The sequence below is a fragment of the Botryllus schlosseri genome, chromosome 8 (genome assembly GCF_051294905.1).
Source record: "Botryllus schlosseri isolate E-star chromosome 8, Bs_hap1, whole genome shotgun sequence".
Classification (NCBI taxonomy): domain Eukaryota; kingdom Metazoa; phylum Chordata; class Ascidiacea; order Stolidobranchia; family Styelidae; genus Botryllus; species Botryllus schlosseri.
The window spans coordinates 12,740,433-12,758,190 of NC_137243.1; the positions used below are offsets into that span (position 1 = coordinate 12,740,433).

The 17,758-nt window shown below is 41.4% G+C and overlaps 3 protein-coding genes across 3 annotated transcripts in view; all 3 read left to right on the plus strand.

The window, feature by feature from the left end:
- LOC145444712 (inactive hydroxysteroid dehydrogenase-like protein 1) overlaps positions 1-6,033 on the plus strand; it is a 186,542-nt gene extending 180,509 nt beyond the window's left edge. Inside the window, exons 2-7 of the mRNA XM_080322721.1 lie at positions 2,256-2,562; positions 2,800-2,905; positions 2,969-3,137; positions 3,963-4,136; positions 4,967-5,185; positions 5,700-6,033. Of these exons, the coding sequence (XP_080178847.1) occupies positions 2,343-2,562; positions 2,800-2,905; positions 2,969-3,137; positions 3,963-4,136; positions 4,967-5,185; positions 5,700-5,807 (996 nt within the window). The 5' untranslated portion in view covers positions 2,256-2,342 and the 3' untranslated portion in view covers positions 5,808-6,033. The remainder of the gene's footprint in view (positions 1-2,255; positions 2,563-2,799; positions 2,906-2,968; positions 3,138-3,962; positions 4,137-4,966; positions 5,186-5,699) is intronic.
- A 641-nt stretch (positions 6,034-6,674) lies between these two features.
- Positions 6,675-11,378, plus strand: LOC145444704 (uncharacterized). Its single transcript, XM_080322710.1, has one exon. The coding sequence runs from the start codon at positions 7,451-7,453 to the stop codon at positions 10,832-10,834; it is 3,384 nt and encodes a 1,127-aa protein (XP_080178836.1). The 5' UTR covers positions 6,675-7,450; the 3' UTR covers positions 10,835-11,378.
- Positions 11,379-13,258: 1,880 nt separating this feature from the next.
- On the plus strand, positions 13,259-17,712 carry LOC145445639 (proton myo-inositol cotransporter-like). Its single transcript, XM_080323841.1, has one exon. It carries the CDS (start codon positions 14,280-14,282, stop codon positions 16,044-16,046), a length of 1,767 nt encoding a protein of 588 aa, XP_080179967.1. The 5' UTR covers positions 13,259-14,279; the 3' UTR covers positions 16,047-17,712.
- The last annotated feature ends 46 nt before the right edge of the window (positions 17,713-17,758 follow it).

The window sequence follows — 17,758 nt, forward strand, 5'->3', positions numbered from 1 at the left end:
AATTAGCAATTTTCTAGTGGGCCGACATTATGGTCTATGTCCTCTGCAGTCAGATCGTGATCACCTCTACGGAAGATGGAGCAGGACTTACGAGTAATAATCCAATTTTAACGTGTAGGCGGACAGTATCCTCGTTTTTCAATTTTTCTAGCGACTTATATTAGGAGGAATATTTTACCGAAATGTCTAAATACAGCAATATTTCGCAGTTCAGTCATTTCAAATTTTTCAGCTTCTTCGGATTCTGAAATTCGAGAATCCACCCGTGGAAAACTGTGTGCATGTGGCCTGTCAATCATTCACAGCTCAAAGAGAATAACCAAATTCGATTTAATTATTTGCTTTGGTCGTTCGGTATGACATCGGGCGACCCTAACTTAAAGGGGAATGAAATCATAATTTACATGCGACCCCATACTGTTTTCAGATACAGAGAAGAATCTAGCCTACATATTGATGCTGGAACTAAATAATAATTACAAAGAAATGTGGCTACTGAAAAGTATTCAAAAATGATTATTAAAAAAAGTTACAATTAATACATGAACTTGATTTCACGATTCAATTGTCAATTTATTTCAACGTTTAATTAGCACTGTTTGCTAGAATTGAACCCTATGGACAGTAATACCTACAATGCATATGACTATTATATGTATAGGCTTGATAATAAAGCATTTCAGTAAAAAACAAAATTAGGACTTTGGAGGCAATATTTTAGACTGTTGACAAAATTTCGATATACCATTTTAATGCCTGACAGACTGCCGGATCCGGATCAGGAGAGGATCAATCAATCGTAAGATTATATTTTCATCTGCCCAAGACGCACACACAATGTACAATTTCTCCAGTACGGTTCAGTTCGGTTTATTAGCAATTTTTATCAGTTCAATACACCGCAAAAATACGATGCATTGAAAAGATAGGAAGATGTTGAAACGACTTGGAGTAGTCTTTGGAATCAGACACCCACCTTGGCCTAGGCGATGTAAAAAGCATAGGGCTGGGCAAAATCGAGTACCTATGACTATGAGAGATTCGATTCTGAATCACGTATTTTGCTTCGAGTCGACTATTCGAGTATGCCTCATTATGACGTCATAACAGAATGTAATATGTCAAATATGTACCTTTTATGCCACCACAAGAATATAATGTCTGTTATCCATCATTTTAAAGAAACTTTGGTAATTTTCCGACCCTACCGATTTCATTGAACTTTGTGACAATGTTTTGGGATGATCAGTAGCCTACTTCGGAAATGTGTGATTTCCAGCAACGTTCGCAGCTTTGTACGATGTTTCGCATGCTGCGACTCGACTAATCAATGTTTCAAGGCTTCTATACAATGGAAAATATAATCGAAACTATAATCCTCGTTGATAAATTAACGTTCAGTGACGAAAATAATCGAATTTTACTACTCGAATCATTAGAATTAATACGCGATTCAGATTCGAGTACTCGAATCATAGTGCCCCTAGTAAAGAGGAGGCCTGCACACTGAATGAAAAGTAAAAGAAGATAGTATAATAAAATGCAAGCGACAAAAGAATGCGGTGGCATGTCACGGAAGACGAGATCGATAGATCAGGTATTGGTCAGGTAATCTTGAGGGCGGACTACGGGATTAGTATTTATTTACTATTTTTGTGGTGTATGGAACTGGTCAAATTGCTAATAAACCAATGATGGTGATGATTATAGCAGAAATTGCTTGTATTTCGACTTGAATGCGGACATGAAAGTGACTTTCTGTTTCTTTACTTCAATTTTTAAGGATGAATTCGGCCGGATACTGCATTGCATCACAAATACACAATTTAGAAAAATCATTGTATCGGTATCATTAGAAAAAATATCGACTACATGACAATGATACATATACAATACATTGCTACAGGGACAACAGCGACAGAGATTTTATTGCTTCGTCAACAGATGCTTATCCTTGAGTAGAATGCTATTTCAAATCCGGATTTTCACATTTAAACAGAAACAAGAAGCGGATTGGATCGGGACTCCATTATGTTGAACAGGATTTTATCAGCATTATGAAAAACCATGATCCGTACATCTTTACGATCTATGTTTCTTTAGTTTTTCACGATCCGCCCTTCTCTGTACTGCCAGCTCGCGAACGTCAGCTGCAATGAATTCCCAACACAAAATTGCAAACGGTCTGCAAACGCTGCGTTGCTCCTCTTGCTCGACCAAGCTGAATCGTGTGATGACATTATAAGCGCACAGAGGGCACAGTATTTGTACCTCAGATTTTATTCGGTTCGGATATAGTTTCAGTTGGTAAAGAAGTTGACGACGAGTTGCCTATGCAATAAATGGCAATCGTAGATTCCTTTCACATTCTTGCTGACAGCATTTTTTATGTCTGTTCCGAGCACCGACGACAAATTATCGATGTAGTCACAATCATAGGTGCGTGGTACGCATTTCGTTTCGCTGTTGACGTCGGCTACCACACCGTTACCCATATCAGCGCAGTTATACGTCGCCCAAGAAATTTTGTTAAAGACTATGGACGATGGGCCATAGTTACAGGTATGGTAGCTCTTCTTTGACTATTCATTGTTAAACTAGATACCGGTACTATCACATTGCTATACCGCCATCGTATAACTTCATTCATATCATGCAGTGCGTTTTGTGCACTTCTACTTGTTTATTTATCCCTTATGCATCAATTCCATAAATCAAACCTATACAACCCACTAACGGCACTAAGTGATGTGTTGCAGTAAAGAATCATTCTGAGATTCCACTCAAACTCAATTTTAGGTTGTACCTCTGGAATCGGGCAGCAGTTTTCCTACCAGCTGGCAGACCGGGGCCTGAATATTGTGTTAATTGCACGAAATGATATTTTATGCAATGAACAAGCAAGGTAAAATATATATGCCTATTGTTCTGTGTTCTCATCCATCATCGAAATCATTGCAATATACAGGTTTATTGAAAAGAGGTATGGAGTTCGTACGCTGGTTATCATACATGACTTCAATACCACAAAACTTGACAATTACTCACAAATTTCGAAAGAACTTGATCATCTTGATGTTGGCGTATTAATTAATAATGCAGGAGTGCATTATGATTTTCCCATGGAGTTTTCAAAGGTAAATGATGTTTTAGTGATATTCAGCCAAGGACATTTAATAGGCCTACATGCGGCAATCATATTTTTCTGCTCCAGAATGAAAAATACGGTGTTATTTTACTGATGTGTAACCTGAAAAAAATACTGGGCAAAGAAATGCGTAAAGGCTTTGATTCCATTTATTGTCATCCCAGAAAGTTGAAAATTTGAGGATTTAGCACACTTGTCTCTATCCGGAAACATCCGAAGTGCTATGTAACAATGTTACCGTAGCCTATATTTTATAAAAGTCACCGCTCCCAAAGATTTCTGTAGATTCTGCATGGTAGGATCAGATCAATGTTTAGATAATTTGGGATTTCAGATAAAAATATGGGGTATAAATCTTAGTCCTGGGAAAGCTATAAATATATCAAAAGCTTTCAGATCAGTTTTCACACTGCTTACTGCATGTTCATTTGTTGTGAAGCGACATTTTCTATGGTATGTTAAACGTAATGTTATGTGATGTTGTCACTGTCATTATTTTTTAACCCCACTGGCCTTTTATTCTGTGGATTGTGGAAGAAGAGTGGAATATATATAGTCTTGAATTCTGATACGTTCCTAAAAATCCATATCTTACGATACAACTTACACAATACCAAATCTGTTCCACGGATCTCAGTTAATAATCCACACGTTACCATATAACTTATGTGTACACGTACACGTACACGCCAAATCTGTTGTACAAATCTCAGTTTGTTTGTGAACCACTAGCGTTCAGAGCAAACAAATTTTGCTCTTCAAATTCTTGGATTCATTGCCAGTCTTATTTCATTCACCGAATTTCTTATTTTAGGTCCCTCTCGAAAGAGTGAGCGCGATTAACCAAGTTAATATGGCGGGACTTGTAATGCTCACAAGATATGTACTGCCTCTGATGATTGCCAGAAGACGAGGTCTGATCGTCAACGTTTCTTCTGGTTCCGGGTGGAAACCTTTTTCATTGATTTCACTTTACTCTGCTTCAAAAGTGAGCACATTTAGATGACAGAATTCAATACGTTTTAGCCTACTGAGAATGATATTGTGACTCGCTCACCCGACTTAGTGTAATTTAAGGCCAAATGGTCGGAGACTTTCATTTAACAGTGTACTCAATAAATTTTACTTAACTTGTACTACTTTTAAAGTTGTTTTGCTATTAGACTACTTTCATTTACACAATGCTGATTCTACATGCAATTAAGTGGCAACTTTGAGCACCACCATTCAGGCCGTACGAAAACACCCAGGGCTGAGCAAAATTGAGTACCTGAGTGATTTGATTCGGCTTCGAGTCGAGTATTAGAGTACCAGTATCACTAAATATGATGTCATAAGAGCATGAATGATATGAAAATGTCAAATATGTACAATTGTACATAATGACAGTTACATTCCGCATCACTACTTTCTAGTCACGAGTCATCTCGAGTTATTGCATATTTTGACTGGAGTCAAGTCACGAGTCGAGTCAAGTTGAATTTTCAAAGTACGAGACATGATTCAAAGCCATTGCATTTTGTTGACCGATTATAAATTCATATGGAGTTTCCATTTATTCTGAATCGAGGAACGAATAAAGTGTTGGTCAAGTCTGCATATTGCCTGCTAGCTGTAGTTTCCAAATCGATTTCAGACCAGCTGTGGATAGATATTATTACTTCTCTAATCATATTTCCGATTTGGTACAAGAGTCTAATAGCACATGCGTAGACTGTAGATGACTGTTGATTAAATTTCAAACTAACTAGTTGCTGACATACCAACATTGATGCTTGACAGAGGTACATTCATTATTTTGCCTTATTCAAATTTTAGGCCTTCACAAGTCATTTTACGTCTTCTCTGGCGTCAGAGGTCAAACCACATAACATCAGCGTTCAGACGCTGGAGCCAATGTATGTATCGACAAGAATGACCAGTTTTTCGTCGACTTTGAGCTCGATGAATCCCGATGCAAGGACGTACGTTAAAAATGCAATCAAGGCATTGGGAAGATCGTCAACAACCACTGCCTACTATTCTCATACAATCCAGGTAATTTTGCTGAAAATAGCACGAATCCACGGTGTTACATATTTTAGTTTATATTTCTGGATATTCTTTAGTCCGATATCACAATACGCGGATGTACGTAAACTGGTATGTACATTTGTACAATCTTGCCGCTCAGATTGCTACCTTAGTAACGTATTTGGACTTTTTGAGTCGAAGTCCTACTTCCAATGCGTATCATGTACAAATCAAAATTTGTTAAATGTCGGGAGTTATTCAGAATTTACAAGTCCTGAGCTATGTCCTAATCTAGTGGGGCTAAAATTGTGTTGATTTAAACAACCTAACGAAACTTATTGTCATGAGATTTTTCTGAATTCATCGATACCCTGATTCAGTTTCGCAAAAACCGTATTATTAGTCCGATCCTAGTCTTACAATCAAGTTCCGTTTTCAAAATGACTATTCATATTCATGGTGGGTAATAATAAATCATGACAAATTTTATGTTTGCCACACATCTGCCGCCATAATATGTAAATTGTTTCACTTCCAGATGCTGGTTATCAAATGGTGCCCCGACTGGATAGTGAGAAACTTTTCATGTAGACTTCAAAAATATCTTGGTGACGAAGGTAGCAGAAGTAAAGTGAAAATGGAATGAACCACAAGGATGAAGCCGTCCAGAATCCTATTGTGAAATAGCTATGTGCACTGCGCAGTCCTGGCGAGCAATATTATTTACCAATTGTATTTTCAATTTAGCAGTATTTTTGAATATTTATGATTGCCAACTGGTTGATTGAATGATTTGTTCGTGATCATGTTTTATTTCTGTGGAATGCTCCCTTGTTGAGCCTATCTCAATATTATACTGTAACGTTGTCTCAGTGGTTATCTTTTCTTGCTGGTATAGATAGGCCAGGCCGTGCATAGCAGTTGCGTGAGACGCCAATGTTTAGTGTGCAATGTGGATTGCGAACACTCCGTACAATGTTGCTGGTCGTTTCAACGACACAGTGGAGGTTATATGTCTATTACTGATTCGGCCATTCTCCCCACATCTGGTCATTTTATGAGACCTTACGGTTAGTCGCAGTCAAAAATAGGTGCGGAAAATGGATCTGCGTAGCTTTTAGGGCATTTCTTTTTTAGGGGTGCAAATAACGGTAAAACCCATGCACGAATAGATATCTCACAGAAATCGACGACATTACCTCGCACATTCGCAGAACTGCGGGATGAGTTTTAGCTTCGTTTTATCTGAATCCATGGGTAAAACGACTTCATATTCCGACCTTTTCGTCATGTAGTGGTAAATTTAGGACGCGTTGTATTTTTCCGATCCGTGGGTCAGAATTAGAACTAGCAGGAACGGTATTTTGGAGCAACAATGATTAAAGGAAATATCGCCACCATGTGGTTACTGTAGACGCGCTTTCCGCATTTATTCGGATTCGACGGTTGCAAATTCATAGTTGACACCTTTCATTAGTCGAGTGGCTAGAGTGATAGTCTGGTCACTCTGCTGTAATGGCTGCAGTTTATAGCTAGTTTCGTCGTGAGATTTTCGGGGCCATTTAGCTAAAGAGTTTTCTCGGTCTCCAGAGTGGGCGTCTTGTCTGTATATAGTTTACGTATAATTGTTCTATTGGCTATTCCATAGCATAAGATGCTCTTGGTTGGCGTATATGTGGTGGTAACCGCTTTTTCTTCTTGAATTAGGCAACTCATGGTTTAGCCACATCGCTGACAGTGAAGTGTCTTCTTGAAGTAACACAATGGACTGTGTCATTGTCTTATATAAGAATTGATATTTCAACTTTCGATTCGGACCCATCAGAATCGTTTGAAAATTGATCTATTTTTTGACTTGGTGAATACATATAGGACCAGATTGGAAACAGTGCCTGTTTTTGGCAATAAGTTGCGCGTGACAATTAGTTGCATTTGATAAGTAATGAAACGGAATATTTTCATCTGACACTCATCACAGGGACCCCCTATGGAATCTCGGTTCATTTTTTGGAATAAATCCTGTCTGATGAGAGCTTTTCTGCATAGAATAATTAGGTTCTGCGTGAAGTTGCCACCAATTCCAGTCTGGACAGGGACTAAGTCGTCCGTCAGCAACTTGAAAATAAATACAACTTTTATTATTTACTATATAGTCGCTGACGATTACCCTTGAGCCTTGAGAAGTGTCAGAGTCGAAGTTATTTACCGTATCTTTATACAAAACACATTATTCAATTTCGTGTGATCCTGATTTATTCAGCTTCAACTTGATACGATTCTATACATATAATGAGTCGAAAAAAGAGCAAAAACAGTCCCGGCTTCCTCGCGATGCCAAGAAGCCTGTACGTACCGAGAACAAAACCAGCCGTCCCCGAAAGAGCTGTGAAATCCAGCAGTGCCATGTCGACGCGAACATATTCGAGAATGAACAACGACAGTTCAGCGAGGTCGAGCGTATACGAAACGCCTAACGGCGACCAATCAGGAAACGAAGAATCCATGTCGTTGAATGAGTCTTACACAGATTTGGAAGAGCTGCGAAACGAAAAGGAATTACTGGATCGCATGTTAGATCAACAGAAACAACTACAAGAACTGAAGGAGCGTCAGAGACGCGTGCTGATGCTCCAAAAGCAATTGGCCGATATGGAATCGACAGCTGAGGAGTCATTAGAAGAAAAACTCGGCAAACTAAACACAGCAAAAACGAGGCTAGATGAACTACAACAGCTTGTAACTACTATCAAGTCGGCTGAAGTCACTGGACAAGGCGAAGGCGGCGATAATCCACAAAATCGAGACAAGGCGACTAAAGTTCGGAAAGCATTACGCGAACTGACGGAACTGAAAGATATGATCGGCGTGATGAGTTCCAACAGTGACGGCGCGAAAAAACCGGCCGCGACCATGGAGCCAGTATTCGCGAATGCGATCCAACCCTCGCCAGCAAAGGGTTATTACGACCCCGATTATCAATCAGTACTGCCCGAAGTGAGCGTGGTGCAATTTCAAGAATCGGATAACAACAGCCCTTCGCAACCGTCTCTCAAATCGCCGAAACGTAAATCCAAAGACTACGGGCATCATTCGATGAACGCGTACCTGCCATATCAAAAGCCAAATCAGTCGTCCACAAGTCAGGTGAAAAAGGTGAAACAGACCGCTGCCAAATCTACCGATGATGATCCAGAAGATATCGAAGCCACTTTGAAACTTTTTGAAGAAATGAACCGCCACCAACAGCTCCTCCAAGAGCTAAGAGAGAGAAAACAGGAGTTGGAGAATCTCATGAGCATGGCGAGTACAAGCGGTCAGACGCCACTGGCTCTCGAACCCGCAGAGGATTACAACAACACAAACGCAAGTATCAAATCTACTGACGGATCAAACTTTGAAAATAGGTCCGTATCCGAGAAGGATTGCGCAGAGGATTGTGTCGAGAAAGATGACGCAGCTAATCAAAGCAGTCAGCTTTTTGGTCTTAGTGACGCTGACACTGCCAGACTCATCGATTTAATCCGTAATCAGAAAATGACAGGGGCGACTGCACCGGCAACCGATAAGACTACGGCTACCTGGGGAAGCTCGACTTCTGGTAGCGACGATGATGATGATGTTGAAGAAAACGAAATTGTGTCGGCGCCTCGAGTAGTATCAAAGAGCAAAGCGAGTACGAAACTAAATAGGGACCATTCATCAAGTACATCGGTAAAGGACGCGTTCACCCAAATGAACATTCGCCAGGAACACGAAATTGATTTTCGACCACCGACACGTCGCCGAAGAAACATCACGCAGCCGGATGCTCGCAGTAAGTCTATCGTTTCGGAGAAAGGCGCAGATATCGGCTTGAATGAGATACAAGACCAGCTGTATGCGTCAAATGCCACAATGCACGTGCTGCTCGAAGACCAGCAGGCTTTGTCAAAGCTTCTGCTGAACGCCTCAACACTGCAAAGGAGTTACGCGCCTAGCAAGATGTGCTACGGGATATCACCCGACTTTCTGATCTACCAGCTGGATAATTGTTCGGCACAGTTTGCCGCTATTCTCGAAGAGACGAAGGAACTGCAGTGGCGACTGTACAGTGTGACTAAGGGCGGCGACTTATATGGGGCTTATCGAAATATGCCGGCACCGAGCAATGTGTTGTCCACGCTGCCGAATGTTTTGAATCAACGGCAAAACGCAGGTAACTTTAAACCCGGCGCTAACGATGAATTCTGTCTTCAAGTACAGTCTCCTACCACGGAACCGGCGAATTTGTCTCTTTTTAACGACATATCTGTGACGCTGCCTGGCGACACAGCAGACAACAGCCTCGGCAACGCAAAGAGAGAGGTACAAAATGCGGAGGCAGACTTGTTCGAAGCCTTGCGCGACAGTATCTACTCGGAAGCCGCAATTTTGATATCTCAAAACGAATCGCGTCCTCATTTCCTAGTGGAGCTGTTTCACACTTTACAGAGGCTCGACACAGATTTTCTGCGTCAGCACGCGTTGTACGCCCTGCAAGACGTGGTGAGAGGTTATCTGCCGGGCAGCCCTGGGAGAGAGAAAAATCCTGGTAACAATCGATCAAATGTCAGCAAAAAGAAAGTCGGTAAAAGCGCGTCTTGTTCGGAGAATACTCCCAGCGAAAGTGGCGGTGCCAGCGATGACGCTTATTTTCGTGATACAAAGCCGAAAATGTCTGAAGGGGTTAATTACGACTTCTCCCTTAAAGTGTCCAGCGCTAGCGAATTGTCGTCACTGTCAGACGTAGGCAACGCCCCGTTCGCCGACGACGACTTGGGGGACACTGTGATACACTTGGACGCCGCACTGAGACACATGAGAGAGGTGGAAAGGCTGAAACAAGAGTTGAAAACGGTGACCGGCCCTGCACAGAAAGCTGAAATGCCGCAGGTCGACACAAAAGTTTTGCGTTCTTGGATCAAAAACATAGTGTCCGAAATCATACCGGTCCTGAAAGCGAATCACGACCGGACCGTGGACGACAGGCTGCTGCGAAAAATGCGCGGGAGAGTGTTCAGGTGTGTGTCGGGAGGCGATTTGGGCCGGGGCGAGGCGTCAGTCGCGGACAGGGCCGGCGTGGGTGAGTTTTTCGCCCGTCAGCTCAAACCGGTTCTGGACCAGTGCTTGTCTAAGTTTGCTGGGCGTCGCGTTGGTTCTTGTGGTGAAGATGTAATCGTCAGTCTGTCCGAGGTGCTGTTTAACGAGCTCGCGTTTTTTTATATGATGCGCGACTTGAGTGGGGAGGGACATAGCCCCGGTAATGGTGGTGGGGATGTGTCCACCCCGAAAGACGGACCAACTAAAAAAGTGGCTGTGCTGGGGTCTGACGCATCCTCGAACGGCGATGAGAAGAACGAAGATTCCGAAGTCGGTGGTGCTGTGGCAGAGGTTGATAATGTTGGTTCGCGCGGATCAGCAGACCCGGTCACCTTGGATTTGTCAGTCAGTGAGACTAAGCCGCTGACTAGCTACGGCAGTGGCGAGGACGAAGAAGATGGGTCCGGAGATGATTACGACTACAAAGAGCCCGAGGTGTGCACTTCGATGCAGCAGACTTCGGACAGCGCTCGGAAACCTGATTCGGGCGCGGGGGACCCGGAGGAGGTTGTCGAGGCAAAGTCTGAAAATGCGGGTTCGGATCGGAGCGAATGAAGTGGGACTTATGACCCGCGTACCGATGCGGTTTTTAGTACTATCCCTCCAAAGCAATGCAGTCGTCAAATCTAGAGTGGTAGCGGGAGCTCGGAAATCATTTTTGTAACAATTGTGGGTGTCTGACACCTTCCTGATGCTTACTACCATGATTTTGAAATGTTTTTATACGCCCTTGTCGGATTGAGTGTGACTCGTGATCTTTTTGCGTCAGCGCGGTTGTTATGTGAGAATTCTCGCCCCGTTGACGATATATAGGCCTGCTTCATTCAGTAGATTTTAGCACCTGTGTGAGTTGTTTCTTTGTGTCAACGATATATTTACAGTCTGCCTGTCCCGTTGTGATTAGGTGATGTTTTAGCGAGGCTATCTCGCCATTTGTGACGTCCTATAGCTTCGTGGGACTGTATAATGTACGCGTGTAATGATATCAATTGTGTCAGTTTTCAGTTCACTTTAGAAGTGTTTTTCTTTTGTACATGCGTTACTTTATTTTTGTAGCAATGTAGAATGTTTGAGCTGCTGCTTGAGTGGCATTCTTTTACTTTTTGTGTCCAGTGTGTTGTCTATTGGTATAGGTCCAGGGCCAGAAATAGCAGAATTCATGCGAAGATGCTAGTAGTCAGCCTAACGAGCCCACAAGAGTTTGATGTATTGTAAAAAGACGTTAGTTAATCGGCTAGGTTATTATGCAAGACTTTTGTCCCATGATTTGTTGCGAATAGCAATGATTGACTAGTTTGCGATCTACTCATTGGTTCTGGTGCTGTTAGCAATATTATCATTTAAACTAGTCGCAGTAGCATTGTCACGGTGTTGGATTTAATTTGAGGCGAGTCTATATTCGATGCGCCTGCTCCGCAACGGTTGGTACTCTCCAGCAGAAATGCTTGGTGTTGTATTGTCATATTGCGGCGCTGACATCAGCTTACGAAATTCATCCAGTGACTGATAACGATAGCTAATATTCGATAACGAGTAATATTTTATTGCAGTATCAGTAGATGTTGATTGCAGCAGTATGGGTGACAGTTCTTTTGGTTGTGAGGCTAGACTTGTAACGTAAAGTATGGGCGCCAACGTACACCGTATTAATGGCTTGCCTGGGAATACCTGCAGCGCTCGATCATTGCTGCTCAGTACTCGCCAAGTTAGCATTTCTATGTATTGTATGCGGTTTACGTGATACTTGATCGTGACACTAGTTTCGGCTATATCTTCCGTTCACAGTCGAGCCTCACTGACGTTCAATTTTCTGCAAGAAAAGTAACTTCTATATCAACAGCTACTTTTAGTGGGGTTACCATAATGTCCTACGTTTTCAGGAAATGGAAAATGTCCTCCATAGCTTTGACAGCCAGGGCTGAACTAAAAAATGGTATAAATGACGCGAAATCTGTAATGCGGCCGTTCGAGGGGGTCATTCGGAAGTAGGATTGGCAAAATGAACTTTTTTGTGGTCAACACCGCAGCAGCATCGTTGTTAAAAAATTGGGTGATCCGGGAATCGAGTCGGAAAGATGACCTTATTTTTCTCAACACCACATCAGTATAGGTAAAAAAAGTGGCTAATTCGGCAGGCGAGTCAGAAAGGTGAGTTTATTTTCAGTCAACATAACAAGATTTCTAGTACAAATGTATAATCAGCAGTTTTCTGGTCCGGTAATCTGGCTTTTATGATTTGTAAAAAGTGTCCTCCTTTCCTGATACCAAAATATGGTAACCCTACTTTTATACAGTGAAGAATTTCGTTCCTCGATGTCTGCGTTAGGTACTGCAATAAGACTACGCCATACCAAGTATTTCTCTGCGTGTTTTTGCTAAAAAGTCAACTAGCCTCACCTCTGTTGGGGAGTGTATCTGCCAATGATATATATATAGGCTTACCATATTTTGGAAATCAAAAAAGAGGACACTTTTTCAGAAATTTGCAACTTGCAAAACCGGAGTAAAATTCTCAAAAACCGGTTAATTTTTCCCATTTTGTTGACTAAAAAAAAAAAGGTCATCACTTCTGCTCAGAGCTCAAAATAACGTTTTTTACTCCACATTGCCAGGTGGATGACAAAAAAAAAAAAAAGTCATCTTTTCGCTCACAGCTAAAATCACCGTTTTTCACTCCGAAATACCCGTCGGAGCTTCACTTCTGTGCTAATATGCGGCATATCACTCGCAATTTGCTCTAAATCTGCCTAAATTTTCAAAAAAGAGGACAAAAAGGCATCCTCCGAGGACACTTTCAAAAAAGAGGACGTATGGTAAGCCTATATATATACAGGTATCAGCACAACAGGAGCAGCATGCACATGTGCAGCCGATAACAAGAGCCATAATGATTACGCCATCACGCGCTGTGTTATGAAAGTTTTGACCTTCTGCGTATTCTCGGTTCTCGTTCCGCAGCTCCGATCTGCCGCTCGTGATCGGTTCATAACACCGAGCTGTGTGATGGCTTGAACTTGATGGCTTAGGGCTTGCAACGTTGCATGAATGAATTGTTTCCAATATTTTTGCGGAAGTGAGGTATCTAACAGGGTTCAGTATGTGGTTTCGGTTAGTGTTTGCATCATGTGGTGAAAATTGGAAGGAAGGAAGTCCGTGATCTCAGATCTCAGTGGTTCTGTAACGTTTGCACGCTGATATAGTGTGCTAACGTGAACAGTTCGAAGGTTTTTGATTGTATTTGGTCTACAACTTTGTTTACGTTACAGTAGCTAGAAGTAAAACCACTGTAAAAACACGATATAACAATTACTTCAGTTCTGCAACAATTTCACATTGGTATGCACTATGCACCATTAAGGCAGGGCATAGATTAGCAGATTCACAGCAAATGAAATCAAGTAACTGTTGAGATTGGCTATTAACTGCAAGGCTACCATAGTGCTAACAGACGAATTCAGTAGTAGAGTAAGGAGGATAAATCATGTCGAAACGATAGTAGTATAATTCAGAATGCATTATCGCAATCAAATACGGCCCTGTTGTTGAAGTGCAGCAGTCTGTAAAAACGCTATACCTTGATTCCAGAGTGGAATTGGTGGCAACGTCACGCATAACTTTCTGTTTAATTACTTAATTATTCTATGCAGAAAAGCTCTTATCACACAGGATTTATTTCAAAAAATGAACCGAGATTCCATAGCGGCTTGATTTTGATCCGAAACATGCATTCCCTGCCTAAACATAGGAATGTGAGCTTGGGTAGCAATAGTGACATGGCCTACTTGTGACTTAGTCGGCATGCATAAAATAGATGTAGCCTACATTTAAGGTCTTGGTTGTCAAAGCACTCAAAGCCATATTGATTTCTGTTTCACTACTTCCAAGTTCGAATCAATTCAACAAAATTTCATGGTGAAGCAGGTGTTTACCATATTTTATCTCATACCACTGTCTGCTGTGGCATCCATAGGAAACACTGAGGCTATTTAATGGGATAAGCATGGGCAACTTTGAAGGTAACTCCGCCGAGGAAGTGGGAAACGGTCCCATTCTCATCAGAAGAGATGATCACGCTCCCAAGTCGAGAGCTTACCTCTACCTTCTCACTGTCATTGCTGCGATTGGCGGATTCCTATTCGGATACGATACTGGAGTTATCAGCGGAGCAATGATATTGCTGAAAGAGCAATTCGGATTGAATAATACGTGGCAGGAATTGATAGTGGCTGTGACAGTAGGCTTTGCTGCTATATTCGCTCTTCTTGGCAGTCCGTTGAATAACTGGATCGGCCGGAAAGGCGTTATTTTAATTTCAAGTCTTGTTTTTACTGCCGGCTCTTTAATTCTTGGTTTTGCGAAAAACAAACGTATGTTACTGGCTGGACGGGCCACAGTAGGTGCTGCGATTGGTATGTCGTCTATGACGATACCAATGTATATCGCCGAGTCGTCACCTCCGGAAATCCGAGGCAGACTGGTTACCGTGAACATATTATTTGTAACAGGGGGTCAGGTTGTTGCCAGTTGTGTTGACGGGCTGTTCAGCGGTGATCAAGAAAATGGATGGCGCTACATGCTGGGTCTCGCGGCGGTGCCTGCGATTTTGCAATTTTTCGGATTCCTAACCTTGTCCGAGAGCCCTCGATGGTTGATTCAGAAAGGCAAGTTATCGCGCGCTGCGGCAGCGCTAGAGAGAATTCACGGATCTAGCAATCGTGCAAAGCGCGAGGTTGAAATGCTACAGCGTACGATGGAGGATCAAAGCGAAGCTTCGTGCTTCCGGATATTTTCCGAGCCCGCGGTACGACGTGCTTTAGTTGTTGGATGTGGTGTGCAGATGATTCAACAACTAGTGGGTATCAACACGGTGATGTATTACTCTGCTACAATTATTCAAATGTCAGGCGTACGCGATGATACAGTTGCTATCTGGCTAGCTGCTGCCGTGGCCTCAATGAATTTCTTCGGTTCTGCCATTGGAATATACTTGGTTGAAAAATTGGGGAGAAGAACATTGTTATTGCTGAGTTTAGCTGGATCCTTTTTTGCGTTGCTATTGCTGTCTTTAGCCTTCCTTCTGCCTGCGATACATACCCCGAAGGTCAACATGAATTCGACGGACGTAGCTTTCGATACACACGGTTGCTACTTGCATCATACCTGTGAGCCGTGTATGCTTGATGAAAATTGTGGCTTCTGTTACAAGGAATTTGAAGGCGGAAACGTCACTGAATCAACTTGTGTACCCACTTCGACGGACCCAAAGTATTCAACTATTGGTAGATGCAAAAATACCACCGATAGTAAATACGGGCCATTTTTCGCCGAGAACTACTGCCCCACTGAGTATTCGTGGATGGCCCTTTTTGGGTTGGTGTTTTATTTGTTTTGTTTTGCCCCTGGACTTGGACCAGTTCCTTGGACTGTGAATTCTGAAATATACCCGCAGTGGGCTCGTGGTACTGGAAATGCATTTAGCACTGGCACTAATTGGGTGTTCAATGTCGCTATTTCGTTGACATTTTTGCATATATCTCAGAGTCTCACATACCAAGGAGCGTTTCTGCTTTACGCCGGTTTTGCATTGTTGGGATTTCTGTTTGTGTTTTTGTATCTTCCCGAAACCAAAGGTAAACCTCTGGAAGAAATCCAGCTGCTTTTCTCGAGAGGATGGCTGGCTTGCGGAACTCAAGACACAGAGTCGTACCGTGTTATCCTGAATGGCAATGATACGTCGGATGATGAAAATACAGTGTTTGCTCAGTAATGATGGTGCAATGTATGACATTACTGTAACCTTGGTTCAAGGGCTCTTCAAAACAACTTCGTTTCGAAGATATTATGTCAAAACGATGAAATAATAACATATTTGGACTGCTGAATCCAATACATACTAGTGCTATGTAGGCCATTTTTATCAATGAAATTCTAAATACTTGAAAAACTTACCTATTTTACCATGACAATGGTTTATATGTGATGTCGAATTATATAGCATGATATATCCAAATTTCATTGTGTTCCCAATGATTTTATTTCCCGATGATATCCATGCTTTTAATTCTGCAAATAGTTTTAGGAAGTGACTAGTATCTGACGTATCTACTAATGTCTTCCGAATATGTTAAATTCGTTGTCAAGGGTACCATTTTACTCAACTTCTAACTATACAATCTGCCTTTACAACGGCATTCGTGCAATCTCTTTATAACAAAGAATATGTATATTTTAAAATATATCAATAGCAATAATCTGTTTCCATACGCTAAACTTGTATTCATAGCACATTATATTGGATTTAGGATATATTGATTGATCTGCATTTCGATCGCTTTTATCATTCTCATTGCGTTGATCTACTTGTCGTTCAATCACATTTCATGTATAATTGCATCACCAAGGTATTTCATTCATCTGTGATTCATTGCTTCATTTTTACAGCCTACTGCAATATTCATTATTACAGTGGTAATTTTTTGTATTCAGTCATATTCTGTCTAAAATGAAAATTGAGTGAACAAATTTATATCCTCACAGGGGCATAAAGGCGACGATTTGATTCAATAGTTATGTTGTTAGGGCATCCTTCACCTTACAAACAGTGCAAATTGAATTACGGTTAAGTTAGTGAGACCATTTGAGCTCAATGTTGGCGTTTTTGTTGTATCAATTGTTATTCTGCTATCATCTGTATACCGCATTTACTGTTGTAAGTTACACTGTAGACTGGATGCTGAGGGAGAGATGTCTAAGCACCGACAGAATGCTTCAATAATTTTGATTTTGAGGCTGGTTCCGTAATTGAGGTACCTCTGCTTTTTCCGAGTACTTAGGTAACTTTTGGATACTTTTCTTGAGTGCTTTTGTATTCTGATCATTTCCACTTTTACTTATACTAGCTTTTGTAAAGTAGAAAGACGTTTTGGGAGTGGTTTAGCATTACTGTTAAGAGTGAAATTGTCATGACAACCGAATGGAATAGCTCGTGTATCATTTGTTCTGAATATTTTTCAAACAGTGCATCTGTTTTCATTGATATTGGCAATTTTGTGTTGGTCGCGATGGTTTCAATTTTGAAAGTGGCCAGATCCGATAGACTAATAAAGGTATGCTGGGTCTTGTCCAAATCTACTTTTAAGACTACTTGAGTATTTTTCAGACTTGTTACTTTCTACTTCTATTTGAAGTAGCTCTGGCATATCCTGGAAATTGCAATATGTACTTGTAACTGAAATTTATAGAAATGTATCGAATTACTTTGACTTTAAGAATGCTGACTGCATCAACCGGCACTGCTACTGGTGTCTTATCTTTATCTGACTAATTCTTTCCGACTCACGATGTCTTGTATTATTATCGTTATATGTATCGCTCTTTACGTTTCATGAGTAGTACGTATCCACCCGCATAATGTGTTTTCTATTCTATCTAGATATATCGGACTACAATACCATATCTAGTGTCGCAAAACTATAAGGA